This window comes from Maylandia zebra, linkage group LG7, assembly GCF_041146795.1.
Source record: "Maylandia zebra isolate NMK-2024a linkage group LG7, Mzebra_GT3a, whole genome shotgun sequence".
NCBI classification, from domain to species: domain Eukaryota; kingdom Metazoa; phylum Chordata; class Actinopteri; order Cichliformes; family Cichlidae; genus Maylandia; species Maylandia zebra.
The window spans coordinates 46,596,313-46,621,786 of NC_135173.1; the positions used below are offsets into that span (position 1 = coordinate 46,596,313).

The 25,474-nt window shown below is 40.4% G+C and overlaps 1 protein-coding gene across 4 annotated transcripts; it reads right to left on the reverse strand.

Annotated features, from left to right (window-relative positions):
- Positions 1 to 1,495: 1,495 nt before the first annotated feature.
- LOC101478247 (nipped-B-like protein B) lies at positions 1,496 to 24,232 on the reverse strand. Of its 4 annotated transcripts, none has more exons than XM_076886507.1 (46): positions 24,097 to 24,232; positions 22,702 to 22,848; positions 22,120 to 22,285; positions 21,762 to 21,862; positions 19,164 to 19,272; positions 18,922 to 19,070; positions 18,519 to 18,649; positions 17,772 to 17,862; positions 17,112 to 17,636; positions 15,497 to 17,008; positions 14,083 to 14,265; positions 13,741 to 13,812; positions 13,546 to 13,635; positions 13,356 to 13,456; positions 13,145 to 13,231; positions 12,830 to 13,061; positions 12,209 to 12,360; positions 12,025 to 12,105; positions 11,803 to 11,903; positions 11,580 to 11,709; positions 11,383 to 11,465; positions 11,116 to 11,248; positions 10,880 to 11,023; positions 10,708 to 10,794; positions 10,379 to 10,596; positions 10,183 to 10,285; positions 9,987 to 10,085; positions 9,619 to 9,765; positions 8,947 to 9,081; positions 8,742 to 8,840; positions 8,574 to 8,627; positions 8,357 to 8,465; positions 8,124 to 8,260; positions 7,868 to 8,008; positions 7,675 to 7,768; positions 6,662 to 6,816; positions 6,377 to 6,467; positions 6,069 to 6,242; positions 5,762 to 5,952; positions 5,516 to 5,623; positions 5,053 to 5,253; positions 4,773 to 4,919; positions 4,328 to 4,674; positions 4,066 to 4,240; positions 3,690 to 3,878; positions 1,496 to 2,218 (listed from the first exon to the last, which is right to left on the reverse strand). In XM_076886507.1, the coding sequence occupies exons 2-46, from the start codon at positions 22,763 to 22,765 to the stop codon at positions 1,859 to 1,861; spliced, it is 7,998 nt and encodes a 2,665-aa protein (XP_076742622.1). In that variant the 5' UTR covers positions 22,766 to 22,848; positions 24,097 to 24,232; the 3' UTR covers positions 1,496 to 1,858. The 4 variants fall into 4 exon arrangements, with proteins under 4 accessions (XP_076742622.1, XP_076742619.1, XP_076742620.1 ...); XM_076886504.1 differs by having other exon boundaries at positions 21,732 to 21,862; XM_076886505.1 differs by having other exon boundaries at positions 21,732 to 21,862; positions 23,982 to 24,104.
- Between the last annotated feature and the right edge of the window lie 1,242 nt (positions 24,233 to 25,474).

Sequence of the window (25,474 nt, forward strand, 5' to 3'; positions counted from 1 at the left end):
CTCATGCATGGATTTTGTGGGATTTTCCCACACAACCATCTCTAGGGTTTACAGAGAATGGTCCAAAAAAGACAAAAAAAATCCAGCAAGCGGCAGTTCTTGGGGCAAAAATGCCTTGTTGATCCCAGAGGTCAGATGACAGGCTAGACTGCTTTGAGTCGAAAACAAGGCAACAGTCACCGTAATAGCAACTCCTTACAACCAAGCTGTGCAGAAGAAGATCTCTGAATTCACTGAAATCTGAAGCAGATGAACAGTGGCAGAAGATCACACCAGGTGCCACTCCTGCCAGCTAAACACAGAAAACTGATACTACACTTCACCACAACTCGACAAAAGAAGACTGAAAACATGTTACCTGGTCTGATTAGTTTCAATTTCTTATGGTAAGAATTTAGGGTAAACAACATAAATAAACACCCATCCTGCACTGTATCAACAGTTCAGCCTGCTGGTGCTGTAATGGTGTGAGGGATATTTTCTTGGTACACTTTAGGTCCCTTAGTATCAACTGAGCATAATTTAAGCACCACAGCCTACCTGATTATTGTTGCTGACCATCTATCTCTTTATTATCACAGTGTACCCATCTTTTGATGGCTGCTTTCGCCAGAATAACACAACAGGCCACAAAGCTCAAATAATCTCAAACTGGTTTCTTGAACATGACAGTGAGTTTACTGTACTAAAACGGCCTTCACAGTCACCAGATCTCAATCCAATAGGGCACCTTTGGGATGCAGTGCCAAGAAATCTTCAGCAACTGTGTGACACTGTCAATACGGATCAAAATATCTGAGGAATGTTTCCAGCTCCTTGTTGAATCTTTGCCCCCCCCCAAATTAAAGCACTTCTGAAGGCAAAAAGGGGGTAAACTCAGTGGTAGAAAGGTGTACGTAAAAAAACTGCATATACCTATTAGTATGATTATATTTACACTAATACTTATAAAACACACAAGCTCGTTAGACAGGAACAAAGTGCCCACAGCAGATTAAAAATTCGTACCTTTTATGACAAATTTTGCTCAATAAATTGAACGTGGTAACATATTATGAATCATTGACAGATGAGTTTAATCTTTCTGTCACATGGGCTTATGTGCCTTTTTGAAATTAACTTCATAGAATCACTTCTATTTATCTGTGTCAAACACACAGTGGGAAAATAAAAACCAAGCACATTACACGGTCTGATGCCTGCAGGAGAAAAAAACGCAAACAAGGAACAAAGATGTAAGAAAAATTTATTGCAGTATTTATTCCATCAGAAGAGCAGGCGCTCACTCTTTTTTGTTCCTCTGTGCTCTATAACATCAAAAATCTATATTAAAAACAATAATGGCACAGATACTGCACTTGTCTGAACATAAATAAATTATATCAAAGATAGTCCATTATAGAATGAAGGTAATAAACAAAAATGTCTAAACAGGAGAAAAACGAAAGTTAGAAGTTGTGGAAGTTCAGGTCAAGTGAATAAATCCATCTGGTGCTAGTTTAAATTCAAAAACCACTTTATTAAGAACATCATCAATACACTAATTTCCAACATTCACTTTGTTTTTTTTTTTTTACAGAATTATGTTCAGATATAAACACGTTTTTTTAGTTCATCTATAATACAGTGGGAGTAAAAATCAAACAACCAAGTTGCTGCACAACAGCGAAGGAACTCCCACACAATGTTTTCCTAAACATTTCCTTCTTGTCTTTTTCTTGCCTTTGAACACGTGTGTATTTAGACAGACGTGTTTACAACACTCTTCCACCACCAGGACGTTAATCTAACTTCTGTGTATGTAACATATTGGATCCATAGTGTTGAGCTGTGCAAGATGTTTCACTAATCTCTTTGATTAACTCTTAGTCCCCTCCTTGGCAGCATACAGCGCCCGTAACGTCTGTGCCACTTTGTTCGTGAGCTTCTGTCCGCTTGTCAAAGAGATTTTCTTGCAAATAATGTCCGACTCCTTGATATTGTCAACCCAAGGCACCTTTTTGCGGCCGTCCCGTTTCTTTGCGACAGCCCAGGATCCAGAGTAAGATCCAGTCATCCAGTGTATACTGTAGCCATTTCTGGTCTTCTGGACGACCCTGGCAATCTGCGGTCTGTCTTTGTATTTGCGACAGTAGATGGCTACGATGTCCATTACCTCTACTGTCTCGTTCATGTTACCTGAATCCTCTGCACAGTCTCCACCTTTCCTTGGCTTTCGCTGTGAATGACAGGCAGTGTCAGAAACTCTTATTTATGTGGGGATAATACGTTAATGGATATGCTGTAGATACAATGCACTGTTAAACACTGAAAATCATTCTTCACGTCTGTTGTTTGTAAACATTAATATAAATGTACAGTACAACTTTGTAATATTGGCGGTGTTGAAGTAATCTACTGTAATTTATTTGGTTATGCTTTGCAGGGTTTAAGTACAGTGATCTGCCCTGTGGCTAAGTTCCTGCTGTATAAGTATGCTGCTAATCGAATGCACTTTAAAGCTGATCGTCAGCAAATTTGAGCACCTTTGTAAAAGCAGAGGTTTTAGCTGTTTTCTGCTCTAGAGCATTCAGATGTGTGTTAACATAGCGTCACATAGTGCCATGGACATTCCAGCAAAATCACCCCAAGGTCAGATTGTGCAATCCTTAAGAGAAACTGCAAAAAAATCCAAAAGCTACATCTCAGACTCTACAGGCCAGTAGAAAGTTAAATGTTAAAGTTCATTAGCCAAAAGACTAAACAAGTACTGCTTGTTTAGAAGGGTTCCCAGAAGAAAGCCTCATCTCTCTAAAAAGAACACGGCCGCAGGGCTTAGATTTGCAAAACTGCATCTGAACAAACCACAAGACTCCTGGAACAATGTCCTTTGGACAGATGATGCCAAAGTGGAGATATTTGTTCATAATGCACAGCACCATGTTTGATGAAAACTAAGTGAGGATTTAGGTTTTGCAGCTACAGGATCTGGACACCTTGCCGTCGACAATGAACTCTTCTTTATAACAAAGTATTCTAGAGTCAAATGTGAGGTTGTCTGTCTGGCAGCTGACAGCAGCTTGGCTCAAACTGGGTCATACAACAGGGCGATGATCCTGAGCACGTTAGTAGAAAAAGAATGAAAAAGAAAAGAATCGCGGTGCTGTAACGGTCCAGTCAAATTGCAGACCTCAGCCTGACTGAAATGCTGTGCCGGGACCTTAAAAGAGCTGCGTCTAAATGAATGCCTGCAAACCTCAATGAACTGAAGTAATGTTTGGGCCAAAACTCTTCCATAAAAATGTAAGAGGCTGATAAAATCACACAGAGTTATTGCTGTGTTATTGCTAAGTTATTGCTGCTAAAGGTGGTTCTACAAGGTGTTGAATCATGGGGTGTTTTTCACAGGACTCCAGTCTGCTGAAAGCCCTCTTTTACACATGATTTTTATATCTATAATATTTGTCTGACCTCTGTAGAAGTGCTCAAATCATAACACTGTACATACTAACATTACCATAAGCCCCTCTCTACAGAGGAAAATCCAATAAATGTTCAATGGTGTGGGCGTCTTTATGTGTATGCATGCAATAAAAGTCAGTTTGCTTCAATCTGTCATTTTCTGGCACCTTTAACCCAGCATAACAAACACCACCACATATTTCCAGCATTGTAGCAGATACCATGAGGAAAACAAATAAAGTTCTTACAGCAGGGGGATCTTCATCCTCGCTCTCCTCATCATCTGTCTCCACTGGAGCTGCATGATTACTGTGGTTGTGGTTTCGGGGTTTTGGACCCCTCAGCAGTGAAGTAATGGCTTTGTTTCTGGCATTGGCATTTGCTTCACCGTCCTCGTCCTCTTCATCCCGATCCAAATGATCCATTAGAACCTTGAACTAAGAAATTGAAGGCAGAAAAAATGTAATAATGATCATTTCTACCCTGCACGTGTTTTACAAACAAGGACAAACAGTTTCTCGGACAGAAAACCAATAAGACTTCCCGTCATTATTACATGCAGACTAACGGACACAGCTACTGCTTATGTTTCCAAACGGAGACACGAGTATATTGAAAGCTTACATCCAAATACTGTTTTGCAATGTTCTTCTTGGCCTCGTAGCTGAGATCTGTGTTGGCCAGATCACTCCTTAGGTAATCCAGTGTCTGACTAGGGTTGAAGTGCACCTTAGATTTCCTGTTCACTGTCTTGTCATATACTTTGGCAGACTCTGTCGGTGAATACTTCTGGATTTTGCTGTAACACAAACAAAATTGCTCAGTAAAGTGATTTGCATTGCTCACAAAGAGATAATAAAAGATTAACATTTTCTCCGAGGCCCACCTGTCCGAGAAGCCGTACAGATTCTTCAAATGCTGTTTGAGCACCAGCACCAGCAAAATGCCCTGTGACGCACTAGCAAACTCCAGCAGAGGTTTGGTGTTTTCAGGCAGACGGTCCATCACTGCGTCCTCATCGTCCAGGTCAGAGTCGGAATCGGAACCCTTTTTCCTCTGCACTACATCTTCCTCCTCGTCACTGCTGCTGGATGTGCTGCTGCTTTCATCATCCTTTTCATCATCGTCGTCGTCATCAGAGCTGTAGCTCTTTCTGCGAGAATGCTTCTTCTTTTTCTTTTTCTTATTCATCTTCATCTTCTTTTCATGCCTTATAGGCTCTTTCTGTAAACACTGCACAAATGACAAAAGAAAGGTCAGATATGCATCTTCTCTTGAGCACAGCGACCAAGCATAACAACTGATAAACAAAACTAGACAAAGCTTTGCACCTCTTTAAATGACTGGAGCAAGTTGCTACCAGAGACAGACAGGGTAATGTCTATATGATGCATGATGAAAAGAGGTTCCTCCTGGGTCTGATAAGGGAAGCAGGCCAAGTTATCTGCTATGAACAGCAGCATGTTCACCTCTGTTTTCTGCAGGAGACAAAGTCAAAAACGCACATTTTTAAATAACAAACAGGTGTAATTGCTCTTCTGAGGGCAAATACAGCAACCTAAATATCTCCTGACAAAGGCCAATCGTGCCAAAGTAAAGAGATGAACTTACAGAGCTGTCGTCAAACAGGTTGAGCAGGGAAATTAGAAAAGCCCGTCTATGTTGGCGGTTCCCACGGACCATGGTGTAGAGATGAGAGCAGAGAGCCGAGTCGGAGTCGTCGTGACGGAAACCACGAATGACAGCGTGTTTGGATCCATTTATGGCCTGTTGCACCTGATAAGACATCTTCAGCCCTGCGACAGCCTTCATCTGCAAACCCCCCCCCCAAAAAACAGTGAGATAACTCATTAGGTGGGCACGTTAAATGATGACATTTGAAATACAATTTATTTTTAAAGCCTGAGTTTTTTAAGTAAGGTGTGAGTTAAAAAAACAAAAACAAATTGCAGAATGTAATAATAATATAAAAGTATTAGATGTAAATACATTTATTACACAGAAAGTTCTATTTTCCCACCTTTTTTTACACTTTCACATTTTTCCAGTTGTCAAAAACCACAAGCCAACTCACATGAATAAAGCCTGAGTATTTTTTGTCGATCTCCACCAGCTGCTGATCGGCCTTGTTCTTCATTGTTGGCTCCGGGTCTGTTCCCATAGCGATCAAGTAGGGCACACACTGAAACAACAATTTACAATTTACGAGTATGCAAACTGCAAAACATAAAAAATAAATTTCAAAAACCCACCTAAAAAAATATTCAGAAAATGTAAATAAACCTTATCAGGCTATACTGATGTAAGACTGTGAACACACCTGTACAGGGTGAATGAGGCCCTGACTAAGAGTCAGGGTGATGACACTCAAGGCAAAGTGCCGAACTGTGGACTGCGAGTGGAAGAAGGACTCCAGAACCTGCTTTAAATAAATCTGCATTATGGAGCTGCTCATGCCCGATGAGATGTCCCCCATTTCCTTGAGATCCTCTTGCTTGGCTTTATTCTTCCCTGAAGAAGCAAAAACATCAGCCTGGTGAGTGCGCAGGTGTCACGTTAAGTGGCTGCCATGTTTCACTGCATGTGCATGGATAACAATGGACGTGAGCTGGAACTGTTAAACTCACATTCACGGTCAGCCTCCTGCATTCGAGAGTCCTCCTCCTGCAGGTATGTCTGCAGGTTTTTGAGGACCTGGATCTTCAAATTGACTGAACTGTTCTCGTCCGACAGGATGCTGTTATAAAGAACCTTCAACTCCTGCACAAACATGAGCTCTGGGTGCATGATGAACTGAAACCCTTGGAAGAGAGGAATTGATTTAAAATACAGATTTACAAAGAAAACAAAAGTCAAAGTTAAAGGAAAGCTGTAAACATTAAGTGACACTATAAACACATCTATACGAGCCTTTTCTGAGGTGTAGGATATATACCTAAACCTATGATTGCCTTGATCTGGACCTCCTCCTCTTCGTGAGTAGTGAAATACAGCAGAAGCTCCAACACTTTGTCTTTGATGACAATCTAAGAAACAAAGAGACCCAGCAATCAAAATAGCTCTTGCAGTCTTCATTCACATTCATTCATGCTGGGTACCCTTCATGCTGAAACTCTGCCTCCCAGTCTCAAAACAGGTCGATCTTTCATGAGTTAAGAGAATTTCTTAACAACAACTCCATGGAGCCACTACAACATTCAAGCGAAGGGCCAGGGTTTACCTTGTTAGCACCTTTGAACTCTTCTTGATCGAAATCAAAGTGTCGACACAGAGCCCCCACAGTGAAGAGCGAGCGCAGAAGAGTGGGTTTGTTAGCAGCCAGGGTGGAGCTGGTGGGATCCTCTTGGTGCTGTGTCTTGAGTTTTGCTAACGCTCCTATAAGATAACACAAACAGTCAAGTGAGCTTTAATGTGAAGTAATAAGTCGAACGACTGCATTTCCTGACCTGCGCTTATATAGTTTAGGTTTTCACAGAGCTTTTCATTTCAGGAGAATTTTTATTATCCACCAATTTGTACCTTTTCTGCTTTATTTCACAGTAGAAATGCCTTTGAAACAAAAAACTCAAGCATTAAGTGACAGTTCAGCATAAAGTGGAACACATCACGGTGAGGTTCTCAGAGACAAAAACAAAGACATGAAACAAGTAGGCAACGATTCCTTAGTAACAGTTCACAGACTAGCAACAACCCTTTTAAACCTGTAAAAAGGAGCTCACAACTAACTAGCTTTTGAGAGGAGAAAAAAAATCATAATATCAGCCATCATCCTTTTTCTTTCTGGCTGCTTATGGATCCACAGCGACAGAGGAAAGGCTGTGATCTACTGACTGAAATCATAACATTGTGTTTTGTGCATCAGCTTGGCACAAACTCATAACTGGCTTAAAGTACTGGCTCTATTAATACCTGATATTGATAATTTGTCGATATTTTGTTACTAACATTTATAACAGCCGATGACTGACAATTTAAAAGCAAGCAGGAGAGAGAACAAACACATTTTAACCATGTTGATGTTGGATAGTTTGCCCACCAGAGGGCACTCTGCAACTTCCCTATTGGCAAAGGTTTTCTGAGTCACAAAGAAAACAACCAGCTCGTCTGAGAGTGTGTGTTTGTTTTTAAACTCCACTGTCATATTAGATTAGTAAGGACTCTTAAATAACTAAACACAACAAATGTTTGGGAAATGTGGTTGTGTTTTGTCTTAAAAAAAGAAGAAATCCTTACCATAGTACCGATTAAAACAAGCCCAAACAAACTTGTAGTTGTGTGTGACCTTGTTCACGATAGCACCAAGACAGCTCACACAGTGTTGCACAACCTGGGGAGCACAAAAGGATGTATCAGAACAACTGTCTCCCACGCTGTTTGTGGTTTTTAAAGCTACCTCTGAAAGCAGCGAGCTGCAAACGAGACCTACCGTCATGCCGTATTTGATGATAAGCTTCATTAGGTCTTCTTCGATGGTAGTGAGGAAAGTCGCACTCGGGTGTTCCATCAGAGGCACGACCAGCTCCAGGATCTTAGCCACGTTGCATATCACCATGAAGTCGTTCTGACTCTGACAGATGACAGCACAAAAACACATGGCAGCTTCACTGTCCAGGTCCATGTTTAGCTTGCCTGTGAGTATCTCAAACATTCGAAAAATAAAAAAAAACTATCACAGTACTTACATTGCACTTGGTGGTCAGGTAGGGCTGCATAGTCATGGCATGCTTAACCATTAACTCTGCCCTGATTTTACTAAACAGGTAGAGAGTGGTGATGCACGCTACCAGACGACCTGAGCTGACCCCTTTGTCCTCACAATCTGAGACACAAACACAACAGGGTTATTATCTGTAATAAGACTTTTAGAAGCAAATACACACCTATGTTTGTTCTTTTTTTAGCAAAATACATTTACCCGCAAGAGACTCCTCATATTTTAGTATATGTTCCACTAGATTGTCCACTAGCTGAACACAAGCCTTCCCTGCAGGTTTGTACGAAGCATCCTCCTCTGATTTCAGCAGCTAAAAAGAAAAAAAAAAAGAAAAATGACCCAACACAGTAATTAAAAAGAGTGCCAAATGAAAAAATGCAGACAAGCAGCTTCTGAGACAGCAACAAAGTCAACTAACATTTTGGAGAAGCTGCTCAAACCAGTCGTAGCCTGAGTCTTTACATGCCAACACCTGGAATAAAAAAAAAACAAAAAAAAACAAACACACAAGTTAGTTCATTTTACTTATTTAAATAAGATCACTTTTTGTTTTTTTGTTTCTCCCTTTTGTCCTGATAATACACACCACGTCTGTGATGTTCAGGATCTTTCTGGTCATGGCTTCTTTGTCGTGGCTCGGCGTCGGGGAGAACCAGAGTTTCTGGAATGTCTCATTCACCAGTTTCTGCAGAGGAAAAGATGTTTAGTTAGACACACTGTATATGAACGCTACTTCCAACAGTCGACTGTAAAAATGTACATTAAACAAAAACAACAACAAAAACACCAGCCTTGATCCCTTCCTCATCGTTGACCCTCCGGATCATCTTCACGCACATCTCGGTGATCTTGTGGAAGTCTGGCTGCTCTAGACAAATATCCCTCATGATCTTAATGACTCTTTTTCTCACACTGATGCCTGTGTCCTGACAAAGACGAAGGAACAACTGAACATTAGTTTCCTTTTGTTGTGACTTATGGAGTAAATCCAAAAGTATTACTTATCCAGTGTGTGTGTGTGTGTGTGTGTGTGTGTGTGTGTGTACATATATACATATATATATATACATATATATATATATATATATATATATATATATATATATATATATATATATATATATATATATATATATATATATATATATATATATATATATATATATATATATATAACACTGAAAATGATAGATAAATATAATGGCAAACAGGAAGAATAAGAGAAAATAATAACAGAAATATATTCCTGCAGTTCTTCACTTGATCTTTAGGTGGCACTGTAGGAAAAAAATGTTTTAAACTCTTATGAACTTTTGTATTTTGAATTAAACTTTCCAGGACAAATTTCTCTTTACAAACCCATAAAAGAACACATGTTGTGATTAAAGTAAATCTAGACTTTAGCACATCAATAGGTTAACACTCATGTAGTTAAAGGACTGGAGGAAAGAAGAAGAAGTTACCAGTATCCTTTCAATGAGCATGTCATAGTACTGCTCAATGAGCTCAGGTCGACTTAGCACAAAACGGCCGAGGAGCTCCACAGCAGCCTCTCGCACACTGGTGGAGTTGTCCATGAGGCGACAATGAACCCCACGTTGCATGTCCAGCTTAAAAAAATAAAGAAGGAAAATTAGTTTAGGACAGTGACAGGACAGAACTATAGCTATCAATCTCTGTGGCATCGAGCCATGAGCAGCACGTTAGCAAGGCAGCATTTACAGCTCTGGTGCTCAGTTGCGGACAAATCTGCACAGTCACAACAGCTGAAACACGTTCTGTGTCAGACAAGCTGCAAGAGCCAAGTAGCAGTCGATACTGAATGACCTACCCGTGCCAGGATACTTGGATCTACAGCCACTACTTCAGAGAGACACTTCATAGCTTTAGTTCTGACTGCAATAGCACTCTCTCCCAGCACTCTCAGGATCTAGTTTGAAGCCATAGAGAGAAAAAAATTAATGACAGCTGACACAATATAAACAGTCACTGGTGTTTAAGCTAATTCAAGCTAATGATCATCTTACCTGTGATAAATAAATATCAAAGCTTTGTGCAAACGGCCTCATGGAGGCCAGATATCTAACAATCAGACAGGAGTCGTTGTAGTTTATTGTGTCAGAGTTCATCCTGAAAGAAAAGTCGAGAGGATCGTTTACTATAAGGATGAGAGGACAAACGAGCAATGTGGCGAAGTAGTGTCGTGAGTGAAGCACTATTTACCTTAGGGAACTGAAATGCGATGTTGACGTCTTGACGGCCTTGCGGAGGAATTTCTTCCTTGCCTCCGCCTTCTGCATGATCTCGGCGGTCGAGTCAACATCCCTGGAATGATGGTGACCTTTCAAGTCCTCGTCGTCCTCACTTTGAGACTTCATTGCCTTTTCTGCCTCACTTGTAATGTCCCTGAACCACTGGGCAATATAAAACTTCCTAGCAAACTGGATGAAACAAACACATAAATATATAAGGGCAGAGTATAATACATCTTTTTAAAACACAAAAGCAGTTCCGTAGATTTTAGTTCATGAAAAATCTAGTTAAAAACACACCACCAATGATGGATCCGTCTCAATGTTCTCATCTAGGTAGCCGAGCAAAGCCTTCTGTAGTTTTGGTATCTCGTTGCTGCCTTCAGTCTGTGAAAAAATGCCAAAAGCATTTTAAAAGCAGATCGACATCTTGGTTGGTTTTTTATCTGTTAAACAAATTCTGTTAGTCTACCTCTCTGAGGATGCGGTCAATAGCCTTTTGGTCCATCTTGCTAGTGACAGCATCTTTACGCAGACGGGAAGCGACAGTGCCAAGGTAGTCCAGCGATGCCACCCTAAGTGCCATTTCTGTCTGCTTGTTACTGAACTGGTGCACCTGGAACACAAGACAAGGAGGAGAAATGTCATAAGAAAACCAAACATCTGCAACTTTTTCCTAGTGGGCAGATGACGAGTGGTGACACTCACCAGCAACCGGCCCAGTAAACTCAGGAGCAGCTCAGCAGCAGGCCACTCAGGCTTGTTAACTGTAGACAGCAGGTCATGAACAAAGTTCTCAAACAGCGGCCTGTAATCCTCCTCTCCCTGTTTACTGCCACACCTGAAACATGCAGAGTACTTACAGAATAGCAACACATGCAGTGCAGCTTATTCCACAGAAAAAGATACAACATATAAGGAGTCACAGTCACACAGACATGACAGGTTATAGCAAGAGTAGGAACAATGACTTACTTCTTGAGGAACACAGATAAGAAGTTCTGAGCTGTCCTCATGGCAGTTTCATAAGAGTTTGTAATAAGAACATCTTTATCCACCTAGACAATAAATACCCAATAAAAAACAGTTTTAGCATTTCTTAAAATACATGTTTTGGGTATTTATTGAAGGCAAATATGGTTTTAAAAAATCTATTAAAACCTTAATGTCACCTTCTTATTGTGCTCATCCTCTGTCTCTTTCTCAGAGGGAAGGTGGACCACACACTGGATGAGCTGAAGAACAAGGGCTGTGACCATCTGGATATACAAAGGTTCTCCATCTGAGTCACTGCTGTTCAGCCTGGGGAGTATGAGACATCAGTGTCCTTATGTTACACTGGGGGCCTCAATAAACATCTGATATTGAGCAAATATTTACTCTGGTTGTAGTTACCTGAAATTCCTCAGGCTGCGTTTACTAGTCGGCAGTCTGGCCAGGGAGGTGAAAATCTCTTCAAGAATGAGCTGCCTGTGCTTCTTGTAATGAGAAAACACCTACACGAGAGTCAAACAAGAAACAACCGCATCAAAATACACCAGTCCAGACGTCACACTGAAGCATCCCATCAAAAACTTAATCCAAATCAATTTCAGAAGCACCTATAGTAATACTCACCGCAGTCACTAGTGTGATGGCACATAACTGCAGTTCACTAACATTCTCCACAAAAAATGGTGTAATGCCAAGGGTGGACACCTAAAAGATGGGCACAAAAGCAGTGAGATATGAGTTAACTCAACAGCCAAGGTGACATGAGGACACAAATCTGAGTGATGTGAAGGCAGATTCAAAACTGCACCTGCAGAATTGTGGTGTCAGTAAGCAGCTGGATTTCAAGGAGCTCAGAGATGCTGCTGATGATATCGCACACTTTGTTGTAGAGCAGGACTACCACCTTCTGTTTGTGGGTAGAACATTTGGCTCTCTTGGACTTTGAAGTATGCATGCCACCTGGGTGAGGAAGATCCGATAAATAAACAAGAATAAATTATTTAAACAAAAAACCCCAGAAGTAATATGTTAGAATTTCTCAGATATTCTGACACAATCTTTAGATTCAAATCCAGGGTCTTAACATCAGCTGATAAGAAATACTTGATGTTACAGCCCACAATGTACCGTATGTTACATGGGAGGAACTTTGGTAAAGGTAAATGCATTAGTTTTAGATTTAAAATGATTTGTGGCCAAAAGGAGGACAAGAGAATTTGAAATGTATAAAAAAACTTCTATTAGTCACACCAAAAGTCACTGGCTTTATTATCAAGCACTACCAAAATACCGTAAGAAATTCAAGTAAGTAAAGTTTTAAAAACTCCTAAATGCTAAAATACACACATTTTTTTAATCTCTTGGAAATCATGATTATTGCTGTACGTGTTAAAACAGCTAAAAAGAACGTAATAAAACTGTGGCTGACCTCCGTGGGGATCCACTCTGTAGACTGGGTCATACTGAGGGTACAAAGAGTTTTGCAGATGGAACTTGGTGTACTGCAGCACCCTCTCAATCACATCTTCTATATAAACAGCCTTTGGCATGTGCGGAGACGTCATTATGTTGAGTGCAGTCAAACAAGCATCGGCCGACTTGGTCACTCGCTCCATGATGAGGTTGCGCCACAACCGCTCCTCATCCATGGAGTCATTACCCTATGATTCAGTTTTTTAAAAAAGGAAATAAATTTCACATTTTGTGCCTGAACAGCATAACTAAGATCAGGCTGAGAACTTACATGGTTCATTAGTGTAGAAAGTTTGACGCTGTCCTGAATGTTCCTCTCCAAAATATTCAAAAACTTCACCAGTTTACTAGAAGAAAACTGCAGAAAAAAATAATTGGTTACTTTAACCGTACAGTAGGTGTCATTTAAGGTTGTTTACAATGACAAAATGCTGTCACCATGAGTGTAACAATTTAACACTGCAAGAACATGTCCTTCTCACCTTGTTAGAGATGCCCATAGCTTTAATCTTAGCAGAATCGCTGCCCAGCTCACTCAGCTGCTGCTTTCCAAGTAAGAGCTCTTGAGGTATTTCATCATCATCTGGCACAGAGTTACAATGTCACTATTTTTTAATGTGACACTCGATAAATGTCAAAGAGTCTGAAAACAGCAGAGTAAATCATAACTACCTGCGGCAGTGAGGTCCACGTCTTCGAGATTCTCAAGAACGCTGTCAATATTCGATGCAAATCTCTTAAATGTGGAGGAGTCCATCATCTCTGTTAGATTAACGTCATTGAGAACTGATTAATACAAATACATTATGTTTTAATAAAATTAATTATGAATTAATTATAAAAGAATTCAAAGTGCCAGGTCAATACCCTCTGGTGTCAACTTGGAATCATAAATCTTCCTGTTTTTCAGTTTATCCTTTTTCTTCTGCTTTCTGGCAACTAAACACACACACACACACAATAGTACCCAAATCAGCAGCAGCAACAACCAACCCTCAAGCCATCAACAGAGAAACAAATTGATGTTGTATTCTACACACCCCAGGAACTGGAATGACCAATTATTTTAAATAACGATAATCTGAATGACAGGACAGCTGTAATCTAATCAAAAAGTGAAAGCACGGGCTTCACTGGCCACCACATTATTTGATTATCCACTTATCCACTGGTAAGCGTATGCAAAAAAAATAAAAATAAAAATCTGACCATCACTCAGGCTCGGTGGGAGAGAGCCTTCATCTGAATCTTCATCTCTCCAGTCGCGCTGACGGCTACCAGACCCTCGGCGAGCGTTATGAAAACCTCCACTTCGACGGTGTTCTCCAGAACCTCTTCTCTCTTCATGCTTCCACGTCTTATCGTGGTCTTTCTTTTTCTTTTTCCTTGCATCTAAAAAAACAACAACAGAGAAGAGTACACGTTGAGACAGCATCTGCATTGTAAAGTTACTGCTTTACATGCAATTAGGGCTATAATTTATAATTAGGTCTAATTTTTAGGAAAAAGTTACATTTTTGTAATTTTGCTTTTGCACACCAACACTGGTGACTTTAACTCAAACAGTCAAGGTGTGACTGAAGTGCACACTTTGAGCTGTAATCCAAGAGGTTTTGTAAAAGTACTGCATTAACTCCATTGTTAGAGGGTCAAAAGTTATTGGACAAACTAATACAAATGTAAAAATAAGGATTGTTTTTAATACTTGAAAAGACTCTGCAGTCTAAAGGTTTTATTGTCATTCTGACAGGTTTTGTTTTGTTTTTCCCGCCTAATGATGGCGTCTTTCTCTCATTACTCTTTGGACCTCATGCTAAGTTCCAATTAAAAGCTACCAAATTCAAGTTAAGTACTTGGGAGTTAGACATTTTATCTGATTCATCTGTCATTAAATAACAAGGGAACTGGCTTCTTCTGGCCACGAACCTGCTTTTATTTCAACTGTCCACTTGCTTTTGAGCCTCTGAAAATAGAGGACTATGTATAAAAATGGCCATAATTCCTAAAAAATTCATGTAATACTTTTGTTAAATACTGGTTTGACTTAAAATGCACAATAGTGGTGCACAAAGAAAACAAAAAAAATGCATCACTGTCAAAATACTGTAAATAAATAAAAGGAAATTCCATCAGAAGTAGAGACAGTAAAGCACTTTGGTAGATTTTACAGAATTCCCATGTGCTCTTCTAAAAACTTGCAATTTTTAAGGCCTAACATTATCACTAATTTAACTGTAATTGAGATTAAACATGCTTCAATAGTGGCCTGGACAAGTGGGCAGCAGACACTTTAACAATATTAAACAAAAACAGATAGAAAAGCAAGTGTAACACACTACAAAAGGATGAACACAATTGCCAGAACACATGCAATGCTCAAGGTCAAAACAGGAACAATTTCAATTAAATTTCTGTGCAACTTTAAGAGGAAGCACATCCACCAGGAGTAATATTTTCTCTTGAACTGAACCATAGCAACAGGTACTGACTATTTCAGGTCCTTATGCAGATCGTGGAAAAAATGAGCAGCATTTTTAGAAGCTACTGTGGGAGCAGAGGCGATACATGATTTCAGTTTTTACACGACTGAGAACATGAGATTATAAAAGGCAGCGATACTCACGCTCATTGTCAGAGTCTTCATCGTCATCCTTGTCTTGGTCATCATCCGAGGCCAACTCAGCATATTTGGATCTCTTGCTAATCATACTGTGGCTTCGCTTGTTTGTCCTCTCACAAAATGACCAGTTCCTGGATCTGGAGCCGTGCGCGTTCCTGCTTTCCTTAATGATCTTTTTCACCTCATCAACGCTGAGTTTTTTAACCACGACAACGGGTTTAGCTCCTTTGTTTAAGTTATCTACCAATGAGACTCTCTCCAGCCTTACTCGCGGTTCGCTCCAGCCTTCTACTAGTTTATTTGGGGGATCTTTATCTTTTCCATCTCGTTTCAATTTAGGAATCACAAAGTTCTTCAGGGTCCCTGACTTGCCACCCAGCAGGTACGAGGGGAATTCGCTCGGTTTGGCCTCAAAGGACTGACGTTTGTCTCCAGCTTGGCACTTAATGTTGCCGTCCTCGCTTGTCTTTTGGTCCTTATTTTGGGGATTTTTAAGGCTGGAATTGCCTGTCCTCTGTCGACTATTGGGGTCAGCTGATTTTTTGCTTCCATCGTGCTTTAGTCTGGTGCTGTCAGGTTTAGTATGCGGGTCAGCTAAGTTTCGACTGCAGTTTTCTCTTAACATCTTCTGTTTCCTGTCCCTGTCCTTGGCTTTGTCTCTCTCTTTCTCTTTTTCTATGTGTCTGTCTTTGTCCCTGTCTCTCTCTTTTTCTATGTTTTTTTCTTTGTCCCTGTCTCTCTCTTTTTCTATGTTTTTTTCTTTGTCCCTGTCTCTCTCTTTCTCTTTGTGTCTGTCTTTGTCCCTGTCTCTCTCCTTCTCTTTTTCTATGTTTCTCTCTTTGTCCCTGTCTCTTGCTCTATCTCTATCCTTGTGTCTTTCTCTGTCCTTATCCCTGTCTCTATCCCTGCCTTTGTCTTCTCCATGTCTCGAGCGCTCTGTCTTGCTCGTGTTTTTTGGGGTGTCGGGTCGGTTTTCAAGCATTCGGTGGCTGTTGTGATTCTTTTCCTCTTTGTGGCGTGACTTTGAATGCTTGTCAAGTTTCTGCCGTGAGGGGTCTGGCCTTCTGTCATCTGACGGTCCCTTGCTGCTGTCACTTTTGTCGTCATGTCTGTGTTTTGATTCACGCTGGCTTTCCTGCTTCTGTTTATACATTTCCGGTTGTCCATCTGAGCCAGACTTCTGGAGAGTGTCAGCATGCTGCTTGATGATCCCAGGTCTGTCATCACCAACCCTTTTGACCTTTCCATCGGGGTTTGACTTCAGACGACGTAGGTGATCCTCACACAGCGGCTGTGATTCCAAGACCACTACAGGCTGTCCTATTACTCTGCCAGCTTGCTGTAGATCGATACTGACCATCAAAGCAGGCCGACTGGCACCATTACTTGCAGCATTCGTCTTCTTGGGTGTCATCTTGCTGACACTGTTGCCCCCATGAATGGCAGCCCCATCATTTGACTCTGTCCCGGGTTCCTGGGGATAGGAGTCTTGTTTCCGTTTCTTCAGCGGCTTGTCTGAAAGAAAGAACACTACAACTTAGCACCTCTACACAAACAACCTAACAGATGAGAAAAACATGCTAAGAAGCACAGGGGAAAAACAAACACAGATTTTCACCTTTGTCCTGAACTTCTTTAGACCATCGTTCTCGGTCACTGGCTGACTCGCGTTCTATCCTCTCAATCTCTGCAAGTGTGTCTATCTCTGTATCATCAAAGGAAACTCTGCCAGTGACACCAGTTTCAATGGTATTTGACCGCACAGCAGCCTGTTGACAGTTTGCTTGATCGTCAGCTCCTAACTTGTTTGGAACTTCCTGGGCAGGTTTTGATAACTGGTTATTATTATTATTATTGATCATAACTGTTTCATGGTCCAATTCCATATGTGCCTCAGGGGGAAGCTCCTCAGATTGATCCACGTCTTGAACCTTTACTCTGGACAGTTTTAAGGTCAGCTTGGTCGAGTCTTTTGGTGAACTAACTATATCGTACAAGGCATTTTTTTCCATCGGATCACTTTCTTCTTTACTCCTCTCCTTATGTTTCTTCTTGCGATCAGACGAGGTGAGGATTTGGTCAGGCGGTGCACCTTGTGGCACATCAGCTGGAGGCGACTGCATTATGAGGGAAGGCCTAGACCCTGCAGAAACACAAAGTATTTGATGGAATTGTGAAGACCACAGATTTAAGCCAAACGTGATTTCTGTAGCAGTGTATTAGGTTTTTTTGCGAAGACACAAAAATGAAGAATTAACTTGTTGCTAAGGCAGCATACTTTGTACAGTCTCTTCACTCCCAGCTGGAGAACATGCCGACTGTGGGGATCTCACTGAAAATGCAGCAGCCTTCATTGGAGAATCATGCTCCTATTGAAACACAAGACATTTCTTATTATTTTAACAGTCAGCTAGATGTAAGAGTCACCAGACACGATACAATATTTTTCTGATTTTTTATATTTTGGGATATCCCGAGTATTGCAATAACACATATTGTGATTTATCACCTTTTTCAACTGCAAATTACATCCTCAAAGTTAACCTTTGTCAATATCTGCTTTATCCAATAATTTACCTTACTTTAGTTGTGACAAAATTAGATTGTTAAGCACACACTGCCATAAATGTTGCCATAAGATGGGCTCAGTCTGCTTTCAGTCTGTGACTGAATGGGATCAAGTTAACTGTCCTGTTTTTACTCATTAGTTGACCCATTAGCTTGCTCTGAATTAGTCGGTAGCGTTGTCAAGCTAAATGTGTCTAGTGCTGGGTAGTTTTTTGGTTGAGCTGATTTAATTGAAGTTTGCTCAGCTAGCATCATCTCATCTGCATGAGACGAACCATTTTGTTTATAGTATTTCCAGAGTATTTTAATTTATTAAGTCAAATATCAATATTTGGTCTCCCTGTATTGATGCAATAATGCCATGTAAAATATCCCAACACTGTGCTCTATTTATTTTTTCACCCACGCCTAGTTTGAGCTGAGGTCCAGTTCATGATATCTTGAATTTCCACATTACCTCATTTCCCAGTCTGTGAGCCACGTTCATGTAGTCTTCATCTGAGCCCAGTCTTGCATTGTGATTCGATAAATCAGTTGATAGATGTCCAGAGACTTTGCTGTCATGGATATTTCTCAAGCCACTCGTAACTGAAACGAAAATGAAATTAAAATTCTAGTTAGATATTTGCTCATTTTCTCACCACTTAACGGTGTATATAAGTTAGTAATGTTATTAGGGATCAGTTAAGTAATTTGCATACAACCAGCTAGGTCTATCCAAGTCACCATGTGCACTGTTACTGGTTGCTGAAGTACACAAATGCACATAAAACTTCAGTTTGCTATTTTCTGTCGTTACTAAAAGCAATTCGACATGCAGCTTATGTGATACTTTTCTCTTGACCAAACATTACACTCACCTTGCTGAGCGTGTTGGTGTTGGGAATAACTGGGTGGATTGTACTGCATGTAGTCCGCGGGACTCTGGGGTGTGTAGGGACTAGGTATAGGGCTGTTCTGCTGGGGTACAAAGCGTGGCCCTGAACCAGACTGCGGTGATGTAAAGCATCTGCAGATGAGGAAAGCAAAGGAAAAGAAGCCTTAGCTGAGGAATACATGCCTCTGATTTTCATCATCAGACAATACGGTGGCACTGCTTTACCCAGAGGGGCTCTGAGGGACAGTGGTTTGCTGATAGTTTGAGGCTGGACTCCCATGGACCTGATTCTGAGTAATCTTATACTGCTGCACTATTGGCTGCAGCATTACACCTATGAGATAAAGACAACAACAAAAATTAGACACATATCAAACAAGAAGCTCAGCATGTGCATTTCTCCAGCTAAACCAAGCCTGCCTACTGAGTAGGAATACTGGGTTCACTATATTATAATATAAAGCAGGTTATTTTTCTCATTCCAGGATATTAAGTCTATAATAAGTCTTAGCAAATAAGTATTTTATAAATTATCCTGATCCTGTTTAAACATAATAATATATATTTTCTCTACCACTGAGGCATGAGGAAGAAAGTTGCAACATTAAATATGCAGGATGAAAAACTGTGTTAAAGACAACATTTCAGATGCAAAATAAAGTGAACACTTAATACAACAGGTCTGCTACAATCTTGCCCATCCTTTTCCATTAACCATGCAGGAAAGGTGTCCATTCCAGTCTGCGATCATTTTGAGGGCATGTTTAGTGATGGTGGTTGCATTACACAAAACATGGTTTCACAGTCCTAACAGTGGGGTGATTGTCTCATAATGCAAGTTTGTTTGCAATGTCAGAGCGTTTGGTACTAAACTGCAGGAGCAGCATTATATTTTCAAGTAATGAAAATAAAATCTGACAAAGTGAATTTCAGAGTGACGAAGAAAGAGGTTAGTATGGCGAGAATAAACCAAAGCGGGAGGCTATGTACATTATCATCCATTAGCATTAAATGATGCTTGACTCCACATTTTTACGGGCCGTGAGTGTGGTCATTACCACAAACACTTGTTTACTTTTTCTTGTTTTCATTTTGCATTTGCCACTGTCCTCAATAATGATGCCTAAATGTTTGCTTTAATATTATTATAATATTATTAATAATTGCTACAATTACCACCTGTGACTGTGAGATATTGCGGCTGTTCCTATAATAATAAAACTTTCCCAAGCTAAAGCCAAAGCCAAATATGAAAATGTCTATGGCAATGAGCAATCTAGCCGATGACAACAAAACAAACAGAGCTAGGCTGTTTCTCTCTCTGGCTGTAAATTTTTTTGACAGATCCTATTTATTATTAATTCCAGAGACCCGAATTATATTAGGGTGAATAAACATCAACAGGTATTTTTTAACCTAATGAAGACATCAAAAAATAGTGTTCTGTTTTTGTTTGTTTTTTTAATTATCTGAGTTTATAACCAATATGAAGATAGATTTAAAGGGCTTTTTCACACAAGTCCCAACGAAGAGCTTAACCTCTAATGGGAAGCCAGATTTTGAGACATTTGTCTACCAGATTTATACAGCTACTGCAATCCACTAGAAACAAATGAAAAGATAAAAATTCCCTACTTTAAATAATCAACAGACCTGGATAGAAGAAACAGTCTCTGTAAAAAAAAAAAACTAATTAAAGGATGTGCTAAACAATAAAATTGTATAAAAGATATTTCTTTGGTCCTATAGCTTAGACCTTTAATGTAGTTTCACTTGACAAGCTAAAGATTCCTGGTTTGACCCCAGAAGGAGACACAAAACCCTTTGAGGTTTGCATCTGGCAAATAAAAACAATCAAAAAATTCTGCCAAATTAAACATCCGGAGCTACCCACTGTGGTGAGCCCTTGCAAATAAGGGAACATAGCTTCATTTAAAGACTAGGACTTTAAAGACTAAAGTCTTTAAAGACTTTAAAGACTAGGAGATAAAAGAGCCAGGATCTGTCCAAACAACTAGGTGAAGATGCCTTGTGACTGCCGAAACTGATTTAAGACAATTATTTTATGCACGCTGTAGGCAATTGACTAGAAAGCTGGTCACCAAAACAAAGAATAGCCCTGTTTTTGTTGTTAGTTACGAGACAGCGCAAACCTGGCCATCCCACGACAAACACAAAACTTACTGGACCATTACTGTTGTTGATCAAGTGATTAAGATAACTTCTTCAAATTCCATACAGGGGCTGTTTTTCACTTTCTACAGGCTGATCTATCGGTGCAAAGGGCAAATACACAAGTATCTGTAGTTAACATTAGCATTTGTCCTCACCTTTTGTGCTGAAACAATGTAACCGCCAATGCTCACCCATTAAAACTAAACCTGCATTTATACAAAAACTCGGCAACACACTTGCCAGTGGTTTCCATATTTGTCTTGCCACTCCCTAGTATGTCTTACAAGGGGGGAAAAAACAAAACAAAAAACATCAATGACAGCTCAGTTCTTGTAATCAGCGCGATGCAATCCAGCAGTAACAGTGTGAATAGTTGCACTTTCCTGTAACAGGCTAAAATGCTTATTCTGTGTGGTGTGGTGATTCCAGAGTTTCCTCCTGTGGTGACAATGACTGCAGTGTGGGAATCACACAGGATGAAACAAGGCCTAAGTAGCACATCCAGCAAAAGATATGCTCAGGTGAATAATTAAGCTAAACTAAGGTACCCGCAGAGAGAAAGCATGCAGCAAGATCAACTGCAGAGTCAACAGCAATGTCTCAGTGTCTCCTCCTTACCACCCAGAACCTTGTGCTGGGTTTGCATACTTTTGTCCCTGAAGATTTTGGGATTCCTGGACAGCAAAGTTTGTAGGAGCATTGGCATGTCGCCCTCGGGTTCATCGTTGCCCAAGTTGTCCTTCAACTCTCTGGAAAATAAACATAAGAACAATCTATGTTACAGGTAAGAGCCACCTATTCCCAAAAGCCAGCTACTGTAATGTGCTCACTGGCATTAAATTGGCAATACCCGACTATAGTACTGAGCTAAACAGTCATTACTCTGAAATAACACACTGTCAGGGCAATAGTTTATGTGCAATTCAAAAATAATTTAAGAGTTAAAAAAACAAAAAAACAAAACAGTACTGCAGCGAGGTATGAAAGATCAGCGAGTGAAACTTACATGTGTTCGGTGGAAACCTGGTTAAGGCTATGCGCCAGCTGAGTCACTAGACTCTCGTCTCGACACACCAGCAGGCTGCTGACCTCTTCTGAGATCCTTCCATTGTAGAGGAGGCTCTTAGCAGTGGTGGCAGGTAGGGGAGAAGGCAAAGGAAGCTGGTTCAACACTGAAAGGACAGTTAAAAGAAAATCATGGCATAAAACTGTACAGGGAAACGCCTGTAAGGATGCCCAACTTACATGCACTATGTAGAAGTAATGTAAAAGTAACACTTTGTTTGGCAATGCACTATTTAAATTTGCAGCAACATTCTAATCTGGATAAACAATCCAAAGGTTTCAGAATGTGTATTAAATGCAATGATGCACACAATATATTTTACATATGTTTCTTTTTTTCATTTCTGAAACTGATATAGGGCACATAAATCTATAACCTCTGAATTGACAATAACTAGTATTCAGGCGTTCTTATAACTACATGCCCAGTTAATTTCGGCCTGCTTGGCATTCAAGTAATCACTAGTCTTGCCTCATTTTAGTCTGAATTCTAGTGTTTAAGCTGTGATGATGTTGCACTTACAGTCTGTTAGGCTAGCAATTCCAGCAAGAGTAGTGATGGGAACATGAGGCATGTCACCATTCATGCTGAAGATGAGGTCAAGAGGTCGTGTCAATGCACAGGTTGGTCAATATCACCAATCGTCCTATATGTCACATCGCCAAAGTGCTGCAAAAGACAGAAAAAAAAGTGGCAACAAGACTGAATTAAGAAATGGCCCATTATTTTTACAGACAGCTATAGTGTACTTGCTCTGGGATGGGGATTAGAAATGGTATGAGTTCACGAGTGGGCATTATTACAGTGCCAGCATAACTGAATCTCTGAGGTACACGAGTCACACAGGCCCCACAACAAGCCTGGGCATGGCTTTATCAGTTATTGATTTAAGGCTCTGTTGGAAATGCTACCTTGCTCCCCGGTACAATTTCCCCTTATATATATACACAACTTGAGGATATGCAATCCAGTTGCGAAATTTCAACCTGCTCTAAATCGAAAATACAGTGAGAGCGGAAACACACCGGCAATCAACTACATTAGATCTCAAACGCACGTCGTGCACTGGCAAGTAGACTCGAGTGGTGACAGCTCTCATTTAATCACTCATTTAAAAAAAACACAATAAAGTGACACCGATTGTGTTTCTGTGTGTTGTTTTTGTGTCTCTGGCATCTTGAGCTTGCTTGTCCGTGTTTATACTTTCAGTTTCGCCGACGGAACATACAAAACAAAATCCAAAGGCGATTTAAAAAGAAAAAGCCACTGTTAGCTAATTATGTCTCAAAATTCTTCTTTTGTTTCAGAGCCAGTTAAGATTCCCGGGACTGCCCGGAAACAAAACAGAGACATTAGCTCGTCTTGACAACACTTATAACTACATTAATACTCTGTTGTTATTATTTTTGTTGTTTCATACCCTTGCTATGAGGAAGAGCGGAGCGACGACGTCTGTGAAAGTGACAAAAATGAACTCGCGGTTAGCCGGCTAGCAACAACTGAAGATGTAGCTAATGTATGCTAACTGGCTAGGTGTAGCCTTATCTGTAACTTGCATTAGCTAGCATCACCGGGAGTGCATCAAACCCGGTTAGCCGTGTGCTGCTTATTCGATATCGCTCTTTTTACCGCACGGGTCGCGTATCGCTTTAGATTAGCACTTCGCACTTGCTGTGGCCTTCATCGTCGCATCTCCAGCTATGAAAGTGGACCTCGGACTTGCCTAAGGAAGCGTAACCCCGACCCGACGCCAAGGAGGCAGGGGTACAAAGCACAGACCCCCCATCACAAATCAGAATTACCCCCTCGGCTGATTTCTGTAACGGCTCCCGGTGGCTGTCTGACGGCGGAAAACGCGCAGGGAGGTAAACAATCTGCCCGAAAAGAGGCTGTAACAGTTGAACCTAGCTTATTTACCTCTGGATGTGATGAGAAAGAGAAGTGGTTCTGGTGGAGAGGAGGAGGAGGAGGAGGGGGAGGAGCAGGAGTAGGATGGCAGCTGGAGCAGGAGAAGAGTCTCTAGCTCCCTCTCCGTCCCACTGTTCAAACAGCTCCCTCGGAACTGACACATAATCCCTGGCTGGCTTTTCTTTTTTTTTACCCCTTCTTTCTCACGGCGGACATATCTGCCGTGAGGGGAGAGGAGCTTGGTTAGAGGCGATGCTAACGAGTATCAGGTCATTTTTCAGGACAAAAAATAAAAAAGGCTGATGGAGGGGAAATCAACAATTTACCCCCTACAGAGTGACCCTTAAGAAAAAGCCTTGAACTAACGCACTGTGTAACCTGTGTTTCATTATTGCTATCACAGAGCTTGTTATAATAATAATAATGTCTAGAGTTTTTTTTTAAGCTTTCCCCATTATGCTGCACTTGTTTAAATATATATATATATATATATATATATATATATATATATATATATATATATATATATATATATATATATATATATATATATCAGTCAATCAACTGACTGCCTCCCACTAAAAATTTAACCACAGCTTGCCCAAAGCTACAAAATTCACTGCCCCCTCTTTAAAATGTTCTCACATGACCCAAACTAATTAGGACTGTAGCGGTTTGGGGACACGTGAGTATATTAAAACATTTATTCACACTACATTACAACGCTACATAATAGGCCAGCAGTAAACCATTTAGCTTCGGTTTGAGACACATTAAGATTTCGTTTCATAAACAGGATTTGGTCTCCCTCTTGTGGAGGAAAAGTCAAGTTATCCCAGATTAAAACAAACAGCCTCCCCTGCGTCACTCCCCACAACCTCTCTGTCTCTCTCTAAAACTATCAAAGTTTCTGTTTTCATTTAGTGAGACAAAAAAAAAGATCCCTCCAGCAGCAGTTTGACTTATGAAAACAAACCCAAAACAGTAACAACTACTGTATAATTGAGAATGGGCCAGTGGAATGAGTCCTCTTTTATTTTCCATCTTATTTTCTGTAAAAACAATAAGAAAAAAAAGAAGTTTTAAAATACATTTTATCATAATTACAAAGCAGGAAGAACATATTTACTATCCATCCATCTATTTATTCCACTCCAGGGACAAGTGTGCCAGTCAGACAACCATTCACACTCACATTTGCACCCATATGAGCAATTTAGGATCACCATTTAGCCTAACCCCACTTTGGACTGTGGGAGGAAGCCAGAATACCCAGAGAGAACTCACACAGACACAGAAAGAACGTAGAAAACACAGAAAGCGTTTAGCTCACATTTTACCTTTAATTATATATCTTTAAAAAAATTACTTTTTAGATTTAAACTGT